The sequence below is a fragment of the Platichthys flesus genome, chromosome 20, assembly GCF_949316205.1.
Source record: "Platichthys flesus chromosome 20, fPlaFle2.1, whole genome shotgun sequence".
Taxonomy (NCBI): domain Eukaryota; kingdom Metazoa; phylum Chordata; class Actinopteri; order Pleuronectiformes; family Pleuronectidae; genus Platichthys; species Platichthys flesus.
In genome coordinates this window covers 14,377,552-14,392,993 of record NC_084964.1, presented here as the reverse complement: position 1 = coordinate 14,392,993, position 15,442 = coordinate 14,377,552, and the positions used below count along the sequence as shown (strand labels likewise).

General features: G+C 43.0%; 1 protein-coding gene across 2 annotated transcripts in view; it reads left to right on the top strand.

Moving 5' to 3' along the window:
- The window catches only part of LOC133975785 (adenosine kinase-like), a 99,815-nt gene extending 87,773 nt beyond the window's left edge, over positions 1 to 12,042 (top strand). For both annotated transcript variants that reach the window (XM_062413765.1, XM_062413766.1), the window contains exons 9-11: positions 3,320 to 3,434; positions 10,741 to 10,827; positions 11,151 to 12,042. In XM_062413765.1, coding sequence (XP_062269749.1) covers positions 3,320 to 3,434; positions 10,741 to 10,827; positions 11,151 to 11,275 — 327 coding nt within the window. In that variant the 3' untranslated portion in view covers positions 11,276 to 12,042. The remainder of the gene's footprint in view (positions 1 to 3,319; positions 3,435 to 10,740; positions 10,828 to 11,150) is intronic.
- Positions 12,043 to 15,442: the final 3,400 nt, after the last annotated feature.

Sequence of the window (15,442 nt, the reverse complement as noted above, 5' to 3'; positions counted from 1 at the left end):
TTATCTTCATTTCACTCGGGGATGATACCGCGTGTGTCCTGCCTCAGTGCCGGAGCGTCACACCGCACTGAGCCGCGCCGTCGTCTTTTAATAACCCCGACGACAGCCACCTGTGGTTTTAAAATTGTGGAAATGAAAATTACAGAGCTTGTTACCCCACAGAATGTACACTGTGTGTCTGAACGCGGCGCTGCCTCTTAAGTGTAAAATGAATGTTCCCTTTAGTCTATTTTTTGCCTGTGTTTTGCATATTCCTCTCACCGCTATTTGAATGTGAAATCAAAAACACAAATAGCCGTCCTGTGTGTGTGTGTGTGTGTGTGTGTGTGTTGGTTTTTCGAACCGGGCTCAGGTATTTGAAGTGCCTCCTCTCTTTCAAAGGTAGAGCTCGCCTTGAATGTGGCTCTGCTCCGTGTGAATAATTGTCATCCAGAATCACTAACGGTGTGATCAACGTGACTGGAATGAAAATGCGCTCTCGACGGCGGTGACAGGTTTAAGAGCGGAGAAGGGATGAGGTGTGGTGGGGGGGGGGGGGGGGGGAAGTGAAAAGGGGGGGCTCACATGGAGGAGCGCAAAAAAAAAAAATACACAAAGGCCAGTGTAGACACTCTCCTACTACTAACGATTCTTTGACATTTTCCATGTCAACCTGATTTGCCAGAACACTCTGTCAAATTGCATGGGATGAATGTGATTTCTCAGATAACATCAGTGGGCTGCACTGTACTTGCTGCTTCTCTAGACGGCTGCGGTTCAAAGAGGTTTTCTTCACAGTCGGCTCTGGTGTGTTTTTTTGTTTTTTTTTGTTTTTCGTCTTCTCACTTTCCGATTTCGCTTGCATCCTACGAGCTGACCCACATATTCCACTTGTACGCCGACAAGGATTGGAAAATATCACCATGTATGCACCGTGCAGGACCCGCTAGTCTGAAACAGCAAGAGACAGAAACGTTGTGCGAGGACATTTGTAATATGCGTATAGGATAGTTCTGGAGGATGTGAGTCAAATTCGGATTATTTCCCCAAACCTGATATTCTCTACATAGGAATCAAAGATCATCAGCTCGTCATCAGCTTCATTCGATTTCCCGAGCTCTCAGTGTTTCCCATGGCTTTCATCAGCAGAGGAAAACTTGCTCCGTTGTCACAGGGAGTGTTGGAGGATGATCTTGTGACATTCGACACATCCAACAACCTGCTGTCACGTGAATGGAATTATGTCCATCTCCATGACAACTGAGCAAATGGCATGCGAGACATGGCTGAAGGCTCCTGGGAATTTACAGTACAGGCATATTACACCAAATCCTATTCCTCTTTCTTAACCTGACATTAAACGCACAAGTCCACATTTGACATATCATTTTGTAACTTGATGACACGGGTTAATTTGACCATCAATAATGTGATTTTATTACAAGTCAATAAACAGAAATGCATGTAGTTTTAGTGCAGAACAGATATATTTAGATTTTATTACATTTACAGTCAGAAATCTAAGTGTCTCTGTAGCCCTGGTGCAGTTTGACTCTTTCAAGGCCAGTGAGAATCATTTAAATCCAGTAACAGCCCTGCTAATTGGTCAGTGTTGCCCCTCGGAGGGGTATTATGATTGGATATTGATGCAGTTGCTCGCAGCTTGTCGGTTATCCAACCGCAGGAAAACACTGCATGATGCTCTTTGAATGTAATCTAAACACTGTTATCATCACATTATGGATGACCGACAGAAACGACCGCGGCGCACGACTTCAGTGCAAACGCCAGATGAAGAGCTCGTCCCCTCCGAAAGCAGCAATCAGCCGATCTGCACCCACTCGGCTGATTGTGATCTGTTTCCTTTAAATGCTCAAAAGAAAACTCTCTAATTGAATCTCTCCCTGGCCCTGTTTTCTCAAGCAGCCTGCAGTGGAGACAATCAGTTTCTCACCGGCTGCAACACAGAAACACAATTTAACACCCTTGTAAAAGCTTTCACATTTCACGGTTGGTTGATTTACGTCTGATCAGTCGCCTCGCAATCATACATATTGCCGTTTGTCAGCGGTAAACCGAAATTGACCATATCATTTGTCAATTCATTTGTTTTGCACTCGCACTGTCATTTTTTTTTTTTTCGGCTTTGTTTTGTGTAATAGGAGGTCGTCAGGTAGTTATTCCTACCTGGAAAGAAGCAGGGAAGTGTTTGCCTGTGTGTGTGATTGTGTGTGTAGCTGCTCAAAAGCCACCACCACCTCTGGCCCCTCAGAACCTTTCAGCTCCTAAACCCTCGCCGAGCGGCTTTTTTTATGTCCGCGAACATAAAACCAAAGGGTGACAATGTGCCGGAGCCTTGTGTGGTTTTGTGCTCAGTGTCTGGAGGAGTGCTTGTGGTTACGTCCAGTCACAGCGACACAAATTGCCTTCTTTTTTTTTTTTCTTTCGCTGTCGCTTGCTAACAGCCTCTGTATTAACCTCACCATTAGCACTTACTCAGAGTGTTACACCCATTTTTTCCTTGGCCCAGGGTCTCCCCGGACCTCTCAGGGCTGATTAAAGGACGTTCGGGAAGCGTTTAGAGGTGTAAAAGCTCATTGGTTTGAGTGGGCCGGTTGCGGCTGGCGGTTGCGGGGCCCGGTGCATATCTCCCTGATTTCTCCCACAGCCCCGGTATTTGCTCACCCTGAAGGCGCTTGAGCGTTAGCTGTGATACAGATGCTCGACCCTTAATGCTAGCTCCTCAGCGTTGCGGTATTACAGAGAGAGGCAGAGTCCGACCCACTGCGCGAGGGCGATAAAGACATTCCACCTGCTCATAGTACATCATGATGAGTTAATAATAAAGTAGCCCTGACAGGTGGGTTTCTTTTTTTTTTATCCCTCTCATGATCAAAGGGAAGCACTCGGGAGAGTTCTGTCGTCTCCAGGCGAGAATATCCGCTCTGTGCAGATGCTGAGGAGAAATGGCCTGTTTCAGGAGGAGAAGGATACGGTACCCCCCACCCCCCACCCCCAGCTTGCCGAACTAGGTTTATCTGACAACAGCCTATCTCCGCACGCTTGTTTTCATCTCACTTAGGCAATATGACATTGTAATATTTTTTTGCCCGCAGTCCGCCTGTTCTCCTGCGTGGAAGCATCATCGAGCGCTGCTATTGATATTGATCCTCAACAAGCGGTCTCATAACCCATCTGGTTTCGTTATCGCTTGATCCGTCGGCCGGGATTGGAAAAATCTGACCCCTCTCGGCCACGCTTGTGATCTTTCATTAAGCTCCTCAGACACGATGCATTCGTCCCGACTTCACACACTCACCCTGTTGGGTTTTTTTCGCAGACGGATGACATTGCAGAGATCGCCAAGAAGACCCAGAACCTCCCCAAGGCCAACGGGAAGAGGCAGCGAGTGGTGGTCTTCACCCAGGGCAAGGACGACACTGTCGCCACTGTTGGTAAGCCAATTTCCGTTCCCTGCGTTTGTTGATTTATCTAAATATATTTTCACTTAAGTACGACTGGAAGCCATCCCAAATGTGTCCCCGTCTGGACGCCCTTCAGTGAAAGCTCTTATATCTCAATGCTGCAGAAACGCAGCTTTAAATAGACGCCCGATCGCTGACTGCAGAGAGCAGAGCGCTATCAGTAATTTCTTTGAAGTTAACCTCCAATATTGACACCAGATGTAAAAAAAAAAGAAAAAAAGAATGCTTGCAGTACATTCTGTCATTTCAGAGCATAAAAGAAGTGTGGGGGATGCAGAGAGCAGGCATTGATTTGTGAAGTACTTCTAACTTTGTCTTGGACAGACTCCAGGCCAGTCCTCAGCAATTTTTAATGCTTCAGCTCTTCCATCCTGCCCCTTTTTTTCCCCCCACTGCAAAATGCTGGCACAGTGACCTTGGGGAGGGGTGACAACATCCCTCTTCAAATCAGCCCAGTTTCCTCTGATACCAGGCAGATTTGTTGGTGGGACATTAAAGGCCGAGTGTCACCGAAACCGAGCGGCGGTTGCAGTGTTGAGCCTCGTGGGGAGAGATGATGGTTTGTGATGGGAGCCTTTGTTTGGAGCCACGGGGCGTCTCTCCTCGTTGCCCTTGCAGTTCAGACTAGTTGTGCGCGGGGAGAGAGATGGCCTCAGGTGAAGACTCCAACATATCAGTCATCGCTGGGAACTGCAGGACGGTCGGCACCGCAGGGTCCTCACGTGTGTCCAGTGGCCTCGGTCTCATCCTGCTGGCGGCTGTGTTTATGAGCTCAAGCTGTGTGCAGTGTGTCATTGACACTGTACAACAGTCAATTAGTAATTGTGTCATTTCTGCATTCTCTGTTGTGATTATTTGATCATCTGTAAACCGTGCTGCCGTTTTGGCCGCGACTCTGAAGAGAAGATCTGGGTGTAATGAAGGATAAAGTGGGAGTAATGTGAAGTAATGTTTTACTGAATACTCCCACTTTTTGGGAGTATTCAGTATAAACAGTGGATAAACTAGCATGGTGTGATGGGGATACTTGTAATGATGACCTGAGGTATTACACGACTCTGCAGAATTCAGCTGAGAAAGAGCTCTTTCAAGTTTTGTGTCTTTCTTTATACTGGATCCAGTTAGTTTTGGTTTCCCATTACAAGTCAGGGAGTGCACTTAAGACTTCTGTATGACTTACCTGCATCCTGTCGTCGTCACTTATGTGGGCTGCATCTGCCTGTACTTGACTTTCTGTTTAAATGGGAAAATGAATGATCCGGTTAAATGTTCTTAATCTCATTACCACTGTAATATCATTATGGTATCACTACCAGTATCACCAACTTCAACAGCAACACGCACCGGCCAGCATGTTTAGCATTGCACCGCAGCACACAGCCCTCAGTGGACACACTGTTCTTACACAAGTTGTCAACATATACTGGATTTCTTGACTTAAAAAAAAATACATATTTATTTTGTATCTTTAAGCAGCAACACTCATCAACCAGCGTCATGAAAGTCTGTGAGTTGGCTTCCAATAGACAAGAATAAGTTTAGGTGTTCTAATGCACATCGTGTGTGTGTGTGTGTGTGTGTGTGTGTGTGTGTGTGTGTGTGTGTGTGTGTGTGTGTGTGTGTGTGTGTGTGTGTGTGTGTGTGTGTGTGTGTGTGTGTGTGTGTGTGTGTGTGTGTGTGTGTGTGTGTGTGTGTGTGTGTGTGTGTGTGTGTGTGTGTGTGTGTGTGTGTGTGTGTGTGTGTGTGTGTGTGTGTGTGTGTGTGTGTGTGTGTGTGTGTGCAGCTCTTTATGCACAACATCAAACAAAAACTCTTCAAGCTTGTCAAATAAAGAAATAAAGTCTGACTTTCTCAGAACCACTCGATCAAACCGCAGAATTATGCGGAATTGCAGTTTGATGTGATAATACCGTCACGCAAGATCCATGTGAAAGGCGTTTAATGATCATGTAGCATTTGTTTTAATCGGACATGCTAATTGAATTTTCATTATGAAGGTGGATTTCCTGGAAGTAAATCTCCCTTCATGGGACTTTGAAAAGAAATCTTTAAGCAGGCGCCCAACAGCTACAACCGAACAGGAATCCATCCATCGTGCCGGAGGTGATGGATAATTCTCGCCTGCTGCTCTCATTGCTCCTGCATGAAGAGTGAGCCGCGTGCCGCGCTGAACTTTATATAAAATGCATGATGAATGCGGGCGGAATGAAAGACAATGTGTTTCAGATGTCATCTACAAAGGCAAACATGATAAATGTCATTGACTGTGCTGTCATTACAGAGGAGCAGTTACAGTAGTAGGTGCGGCGGAATGCGTGTGTGTGTGTGTGTGTGTGTGAACATCGGTGTTCATGCCAGCCAAATAAATGTCAATGCAAAAAGAGAATTAAAGATTTTCATTTCCCAGAGGCGGCGCTCTAATAAACTTGATCTCTCATTTTGTTTGCAATTTGTCCTCCTGTCAGGATTTGATCATTTGCCAGCCTCTGCATGTCATGTTAAACCATTTTATAGTGATTAAGGACGGGAGGACGCCTCCCCCTGTGGTATAATTCTCCAAAAAGAGATTTCAATTTGTTATTGTTCTTCTTTTTTTATCCTGCTGCCCTTCGTGTGAAAGCTTTCATCCCAGCACTGCTTCAAATGGGCGTTTTTTAAAGAGCCGGGAGCGGGGGGGAAATGGCCCTTTATTTAGCTGCCACTGACACTGCTGAACTACGCCGGGCTTTTGCTTATACACCCATTAAAGCAGTAATTAAGATCATTGTGCCCTGAACCTTAACGGTGAGGGAATCTAATGAACGATCATTCAGCGGGGGTTACCGCTCTAATCGCTGATAAGGACTTGATAAAGCCTGACTCGGCTGCTCGGCCAGTTTTAGGGCTCTCAAAGGGACGAGGCAGGCAGATTTCAACTGTGGAAAAAAGGGCCCTGATCTATATGTGTTAATAAAATGAAGTAGTGAATATTGCCTACGAGACAAAATGGCTTTTACTTTCTATAAGGGGGGTCATTTGTCACTCCCGCCAAAGTAGGATTACACGTTGCGGAATTATTTTAAACTCTCCTTGAAGAATATTTAACAGTGTCCTTAAAAAGCAGGATGTTTATGTTCTGCACCTCGTAATAGACAAAGTCAATTAACAGCCCGTGCTATGAGCAAGGCTTTTCTTTTTTTTTTTTTTGGCAACTCGCGTTGAAGTGTTTTCTTTCATGTCTCTGCGAGGATGTTGGTTGGCGATGATCTTTTGCCTGTGGTTACAGTAATTACAGGCATATGTAATTTTTTTTCTCTAACTCGATCGTGAACAAAGATTGCTGGTTATGATAGGGAGACAGATTGAATGTCAACTCGCTCCTAACCTGTTGCGTATGCCAAGACAGCGGTAAGGTTTTCCTCTCCGGGGCTCAGAGTTTGGCTGAAGAGCAAAAAGGAAGAGTTCCAGCAGAAGAAGTATTCTCAGGCAAGTTTCTCACAAAAAGACTTTCAACTCAAAACTCTGTTGAGCTCTTCAACTCGTGCCTTTCAGCAGAAAACACGTCGCTTGTATTAGAGCCACTTGGCAACTCTGGATTTGAAATGACGGATTTAATTGTTTCACGTGTGTGTAGCTGATAAAGTGAGACAAGATCAAAGTGAATTTTTATGACCTGCCAACTATTTGATCCACCTGGTTTCTGTCAGAGCAACAATATCGCACGCTGGAAAACCTCCAAGCAAAGCTTCGAATAATTTAAAAGTCAAAACAGTCTCCCCATGCTTGTTCTCCAGTGGAGCCGAGGTCATCTTATCTGTATGTACATTGCTTTGAGTATAAAAAGAGCGTTTTTCTCAATAAAAAGTCAATAATGAAGCACTTAAGACAAAAATAAAGCACTTAATTGATACTCATTTCAAAGAGATGCCTTTTGAAAGCGTTCTGTAAGTTTCATCACCACAGTTCAAGAGTTTTAATGAGGGAATTATGAGGAGTGAATTAACAAAAGCGCACAATTACAGCTTCAACGAACTATTTTCAGTCTGTGTTGTTTCTCTTTTTGTTGCAGGTTACCTGTCAAAGCTCAGCCACACACACGTCCCACATATTCACCGCCGCATCGCTTAGTTCACCAAATTCAAGCAACCCATGTTTTATTGATTGAAAATAATCTCATTACTATGAAATGTGAGACAAGTTCAGCAAAGTGATGTTTTCAGACTTTCCACAAGCCAGTAACAACACACAGTGTTTTTGGCAGAAGGTTTTTTAGACTTTTCTTCCCTTTTTGCCATTTTCCATGGTGGATTTTCACCAATGAGATCTTTGTTACAGATGGCTGGAGAACAGTTGGACTGTAACTTGAGTTAACATGTCAGTCAAATTTAATAATTTGCATCAGCGAGGCTATGAGAACTTTCCCCCGGCAGCAGGAGAACAAACTTTAAATGCGATAATGGAAGCAAGGGGGATGTGGGTTGTCTATTGTGCCATGTTTTCTAGAAACAAGAGAAACTGTGTGTGCCATAACCAGCGTCACGCAGCCCACGGTGAAGTGATCTGTTAGGAATGTAAAGTTCAAATGCAAACAATATGTTCACATCTACATGTTTTACAAACAACGCAAAGGATTTTGAAAAACATCTCTGCTCTCATATTCATGAAACACAAACATATCAAGCTGCGAGCCGACACAGATAAAAGAGCTTTTTGTCATTCGAGCCAAAACGAACACAACATCTTTAAATGAATTAAAAACTGTGACCGTGATTGGGGGTGTGAGAACTGTGTAACAGTTTTTGCAGAATTTTTTTGTGCTACATAAAATAAAAACAGCCTCTGAGGTTTAGTAGGTAGCTATTTCTTTTAGCTAGATGCTAATGTCAGCACGCTAACATGCTAACCGTGGCAATGCTAGCATGTTGATGTTTAGGTTTATTATTAAGTATATTCGTCATCAAAGTTAAGCATATTAGCACAGTAGTGGAAATTAGCAAGTTAGCTAATTAGACTTTTTTTTCTCATGATGATGCTAGATGATACATCCTCTGGAAAACCTGCATATCTGTAAAAACAAAGAAGTGGTTGGACATACAATTTACAGAATTGCTCGTGTTTACTCAAATAAAACTTTACTCTACGTGAGTTGACGAGGTTTCAAACTATTTTAGACCTGACGGATCCCCGCTGGAATTTGTTTTCACTACTTTTAAACATGTTTACACATTTACTGATGGGTTCTGTTTGGTTTATTTGCTCTAACGATGTAGAAGAATCTGTGCTGAACAAGTGCAGCGGCTTCGGTCATCTAAATCATCCAGTTGTAAGGCAGCAAAGTGAGTCGCATAAGCGCAACCACATCTAACGACTCACATTCCTTAACTACGGAACAACTGACAAACCGGAATTTTATTATTAGCACATTGCTCATGTGCGGTTAATCATTTCAAGAGGGAGGAGGATTCTCAGGCTTCATCTGTGGCATTAATTAAGCAAAGTCGTTATGCTACTAATTAGCTGATCCATAAAAGGATTCTTGTCTTATTGTAATTTATTATCAAAGTGACAGTCAGCTGCTTTTCTTTATAAAGACATTGTGTCTTTTTATGAAACCACAATCCAGCTCGTTATCTGGTGCATCTCCGGTACCTGACCTGCAATAAATTCCCAATTGACTCTTGTGTGATGTCATTTAACACAAGTGGATGTGGTTTGTCTCGCAGTCGGTGTGTTGCGGTAATTTCCTTGACATCAGGTGTCGACCACATGCTCGGCGGCCGGGTTGTGTATCTTTCGCCCTGCGAGCCAAGGACTGAAATGTATTCAAAAAATTTGATAAGGTGTCTGCAGCTCAGATATTCTGTGAGCCATTGTTAGATTAGCGGGGAGCCTCATTAGACAACTTTTTTTTGCGTTCCCTTCCCGCCCCCCCGTCCCCCCCGCCCCCCCGTCCCCCCCCGCCTCATGTTCCCCTTAAACTCCCAACCTTTCTCACCATTAAGAGCTCTGTCAGCCTCCCTGTGTTCCTTTTATCCACATGTCAGTCTTTTGTCTCCTGCACCTTTTTGAAGGTTCACGTCGGCACCAGAGCCTGGGACTGTTTGAAGCTCGCGTGTGTGGTTTAGATTGTTCTGACATAAGTTGCTGATTTAATGTCACTCTACACCTCTCGACTTTGTCATCTGGTAGATTTTCTGTTCCCCCCCCCCTCCCCTCCTTACAACTGGAAATCTCTTTGAAGTGCATATGCTACTGATAATTGAAACAGTATAATCCACTGGAGATAATAAGAAACCCTCATTTGATGGATTCCGTTTTTGAACTGGAATGATTCACAGTAACTGCTCTCGCATTGTTTTTAATTTTTTCAGAGCGCTCACCTAAAGCTTTCGAGATGTTGATGATTATTGTGTTTGATCGTCTGTTACTTGTGGCACATTTGTTCAAAGCAGCTACAGCATGTTGCATTGGTTTATTTATGCAAGTGTTTTAAGTCTGATTTACATGCAGGCATTTGGGCCAAAACAACACTCGAACACTTCATTTGTCCATCATCACAAATCATTTTAATTTCCAGTCAAGAACAGTATTTCTGTTTGAAAACAGAAATATACCACAAGTCCAACTAATCAAACAATTCAAAGACTTTGAGCTTAGTTTACCTCTGATCTGCTTGATTCCCACTTTTTTAAATAATAACCATAAAACTACAAGCTTTTGCACCGATGCTACGTTAGCTAGTCTGTGTGGATATATAACACGCAGCATTTAGCTTAATGATAACTCCAGCATGCTAACCGCACTTAATAAAGGAACATGCTTGCTATTGGTTATCTTAGCTTAGCATCTTGTGCATGGAGGAGTTGCTACATGATATGATTTGCTAAATAGCATTAACAACAAGTTGTAGAACAGCATATCGGGTAAATTAAACTGATGATTAACTTAAGGGATCAACCGCAGTTATTACATTTATTATCGTGAAGGGTCCAATTAGTACCAAAATGTATTGCGATCTTGATGAGGTCCTTAACCTCTTACTCAACACCACTTCCATATTTTACTCTTGTTGTGTGAGTCATAACTTCTATTTAACACATTAATGTGCCAAAGGAACTATTATTTTCTGAAGTGCTGGAATAAAGTGACCAAATGTCTGTGATTATTACCAAGCCTTGATGTATAAAATCAGGGCAAACTCAAATAAGTAATAAGTCTTAATTATTATTATTAAGAAATAATAATTAGAAAGAAGTGTTGAAATCCAACTAACAGCCTCCCTCTGTCCGGACCACAGGTGAGAAGGTGACCACGTTCCCGGTTTTGGACATCGACCAGAACGACATCGTGGACACTAACGGGGCAGGAGACGCCTTCGTGGGAGGTACGGCTTTGATAATGATTCTCCACACAGCTTGGATCCTATGTACATTCCCAATTAACCTTTGATACAGGCCGACTCTGTAATGTAGTAATGGGTCCAGATTATATGAGTGTGACATTCAGCCTGCTGTTTTCACTCTGAACGAGCCGATCGCAGCAGCACATAGAACAGTCATCATTCGCATCCTGTTGAGGAGGAAACGGTGTCGTTCCCTTGTTCCTGAATCCATTACACCCGGGCTCTTATTACTGCTCGCTGCTTCCCAAACTATTCCAGAAGTGATGGACGCTTAAATGTTGGCCTCTGCTCTTCTGTCTACCCAGGATTCCTCTCGGCGCTGGTCCAGGAGCAGCCGTTGGAGGAGTGCATCCGGGCCGGACACTACGCCGCCAACGTCATCATCAGACGCGTCGGGTGCACCTTCCCAGAGAAGCCCGGCTTCCACTGATGCAGCCGTGCTCCGCTCAATTGTCGTTTCCATAAGCTATCAGGATATGTTTGCCTCATGTGGAGTTTTCTATTTACAGACTGCATGGGACTATGTGCCGCAGGTTGGTTATTTTGTCAAGCTCGAATAAGCAGCTCACATGTTCTAAGCCAGACACTGTGTTCATATCAAATGTTGGGATAATATTGTCATATTTAAAGGAGCATTCCACTGAAAGTATTAAAATCTCAACGCCTGTTGGCCTGAAAGGTGGAAACTTTACTCCTGCAGCATAATCAAGAAGTACATTATTCAGCATCGTAGGTTCAAAAAGTTTCCGAGGATTTGTGGGGCTCTGAAAAGTCGGTTTCTCGCTCCTTCGTGTAGGAGTTACAATCATTAAACACCCATTGAAACTTCTCAACGAATACACTAAATATGTTCCCCCATTATTAAAGCACCACCGATACATTACTAATTCTTTTTTAAGGTTATGTGCTATGAGGTGGAAATAGGTTATTAAGTATTGGAAACTATAAGTGCAATTCTTCATTTTTCAGAAAGCCACAAACTGCTAGGAGCCATTTTCAAGCCTGCAGGGGTCGCATGTTGTGGTACTGAATACTTGTGGGATACTTAATGGTACATTTTCCTTTGATATTAAGTGGTGATGCTACAGAAATCATGAACCTGATACTTTTCAATATCCATAAGTGACAGTAAGAGGACAAAACTGGACAAAATTGGATTTCCTTTGTTATTACATAAATAAAATAATATCAAACTCATTCTCTCGAAAAACTCCTTTTCGGAAAGAAAGTTGTGCTCCATGTTTAATACTTTGTTTGACCAGCAGTTCAAATTTCTGTTAATTCTCCCAAAAAGGCCGAATTGAAAACACAAGTTGGTGAATATCCCTCCCATTATTAAATCAGCCAGAGGCTCCCTCATGCTAATCACTGTTGGACAGCTCCACACCCCCATTATGGAGATCACGGGGGGGAGGGAGGAGGGGTGGAGGTTGGGGGAGTGGGCATCGGGAGCAGGACCAGCCTGGTGTGTTGGCTCTGCTCAGTCACACACACCCCCGCCCCCCTAACAAACACACACACACACACACAGACACACACACTCTCACTGGTTGGGTCCTAACTGGACTCTCAGGGTCTGGGGCTGCACGGCGGGGCTACAGGAGATCATTTCTCTCAGTTCAGGGATTAGCCGTCGCTCTTGGTGGCGATCATTAGAGGGACCTGGAAATTAGGCTGATCCTTCATTCCCAGCTGTGCTGTCGCTGGGGGTTGGAGACATGTAGCCGAGGGAGGCCCCTTACCCTCCCATGCACCACCACCACCATCACCCCTCCCAACTGACTGTGGGCCAGCAGAAGTGTCGGGCAGTGTCCTAAGTGTTATGCGGGAAACAAATCAATACTCGCCTCCTCGACAAAGAAGTGAGACGGAGAACAGTATTTTTTTGATCCACTAAAACAACCTGTTGCATCATATTATCTTTTATAGCACATAAACATTTTTCATTCTCCCTGCACAAGAGCTCATTTGTCTGTAATGAGGCATAGTTTATGCATTTATGCTAATTGGGGGCATCTAGGTGAAAACATTCTCGAGCTAAAATGTTATTAACAACTTTGAGACACTTTTTTTTTCATCAGCATTTTTTAAGGTTTCACACAGATGCGCTTTGAAAAGGACCACATTTCTGATTGGGCAAGATCACACTCCATGGCAGCTGGTTCATTTGCTTCTCAAGATGACAGATGGCAAAACACAAACACAAAAAGAGGGAGCCATGATTAAGTAATGAGAACGCCTGCCACAATAAGGAAACTACTTTTCCACACTTTTTCCTGCTCAACTTTTACTTTGTTCAACGAGTGCAAGGTGCGGAGGAAAAAAAAAACAGACATAAAAAAGCAGCATTTTTAATTTACATTTCACAATATGTTATCCGTTTCTTTTGCTAATGAGCCGTGGGCATTTTGAGAGTGTTTAACGCCGCTTTTATTGTGGAGCAGCGATCTACAAAATCTCTTTCCACTCACCGTTTCGCATTAAATACACTGGAAAACACTTTAGCGTAGAGGGAGAGCAACAACCTGACTTTGTGATATTCACCTACAAAAGTGAGTGCATGCCCACAATGTTGTTGTTTTTTTCTGAATGCAAGGGGAAGTAGAATAAGTGGGGCCCTGGCCAGTGTTTTGCCCCGCAGATGGGCAGCAGTGTTTGTGAACACCAGTGTGGCAGTTGGCAGGGATTGAGAAGGGGGATGGGCAGATTGCAATGGCACATGCCCCAATTCAAATTATCCCTGGACCCATGCAGCAGTGGAGGACCTGCTGGGGCCCAGGGTGGCGTTCATTATACCCAGACACACACAGGCAGGTCTGGTCCGAGCCCCCATCACTGACACCAGATCCCCGTGTATGAAATGTGAAGCCTTCTCATTCACATTTCACCTGCTGTGACGACACCACCTCAATGAAATAAGGTTTCATCTGTGCGTATTTACCTCAAATTGTGAATTGAAGTCAATTTCAAGGATTGACAGGCAAGAAGATTCTGAATATACTGAAATGTGGGGGATTTGGTAAATTGAAAACATTAAAAGTGTCATTAAGTTAATAAAAAGTGCGCCTGATGAATATGTAACATAATTATAAAACAACTAAAAAGACTGTTAAACGAGAATTAAATCAATGTGTAACCAAGTTACACATGGAAAAATATGTTTTTAAAGGAGCAGAATGTTTCCCTGCCATCTTTCTTATAGCTGCCTGTGCAGTACAGTGTGTGTTCATAATCTGGTGGGAAGTTACAATTATCTCTCTAATTACATCTGTATTACTGCATGAAAAATGAGCTTTCTGCCATTTCTAATGCTGTTAAAGAGCGAGGGGGAGCCCAAATCTAAAGGCTGGGAAATTTAATGATCTACATTACATTGCTAACAACTACAGCTCCACGTCCTCGGGCGTGAGCCCAGCTCATTTTTTTCAAATTAAAATAAAAGTCTGGATTAGGAGTTTAAATCATTCAAGAACCTTAGAAACTTCTCAAATGCTTAAACTCCATATGTTCCTGTTAAGTAGAGCTTCAACAATACATTATTGATTATTCTTTATACTTAAAAAAAATTATTTTAAAGGATCTAAGTGTTTGAGATCTGTGCAGAACAGTGTGTGAGGTCTCAATGTTAAAGAGCTGGTGAATGAGCAAATGTAAAGACTGGGAAATGTAATGATCGACATTACATTGTTAACCACAGCTCCACGTCCTCTGGTCTAGTGAAGCTTATTGATATTGAGAAAATATTTGGAATAGGAGTTTAAACACCCATAGAAACTTCTGTTACACTCATACTCAATAGGTTCCTAATCATGAATAAATAAATAGCTAATTTTTTTTTTACTAATCTCTTAAAACTGCATTTACAGTACATTTCATAATCTGAGTTAAAATGTAGAAGAGAAGAAATGTAATAGTATACATTATGTTGCTAGTATGTTCCTTGGGTATGAACAAGTCCATTAACAGATAAGTGTGTTAGTGGATGATATCCCACAATGCCCCGGGGGGAAATTGGTCAGTGGGAGCAAGAACCAGCTCATTTCCTTACAAAATATAAAAAAGTCCAGATCAGGAGTTTAAACACCGGTATAATTATATTACACTGGCTAACGTCTCTTTTTACTCAGGGGGAAACATATTTTTAAGGAGATGCTAGATCTTTCTGAACGCTCTATTTATAGTACAGTTATAATCTGAGTTACAATGTGAAAAACTGAAAAAATGTAATAATCAAAAATTATATTTCTAACATCTACAAATCTCCTCCTTGGGTGTGAAGTTAATTAACAGATAAGTATGTTTGCATTGTGGGTATGATATCCCACAATGCCCCCTGGGTGAAATTGGTCAGTGGGAGCAAGAACCATCTGATTCTGTTAAAAAACTATAAAAGTCTGGATTTGTGTGTTTATGTCAGATCCAATCCCACATGATCACTGGAATCCACAAAACGCCCCGTGGGGACTTCATGTGTTATGACATTAAAAAATAAAGAGGGGGGGGGGGAGAAACATGGAGTGCAAAGATAAAATGATCCTGATCGGTGGACATGTTTGATGGAGGGAGAGTGAGTGGAGGTGGTGGAGGAGTGAAACTG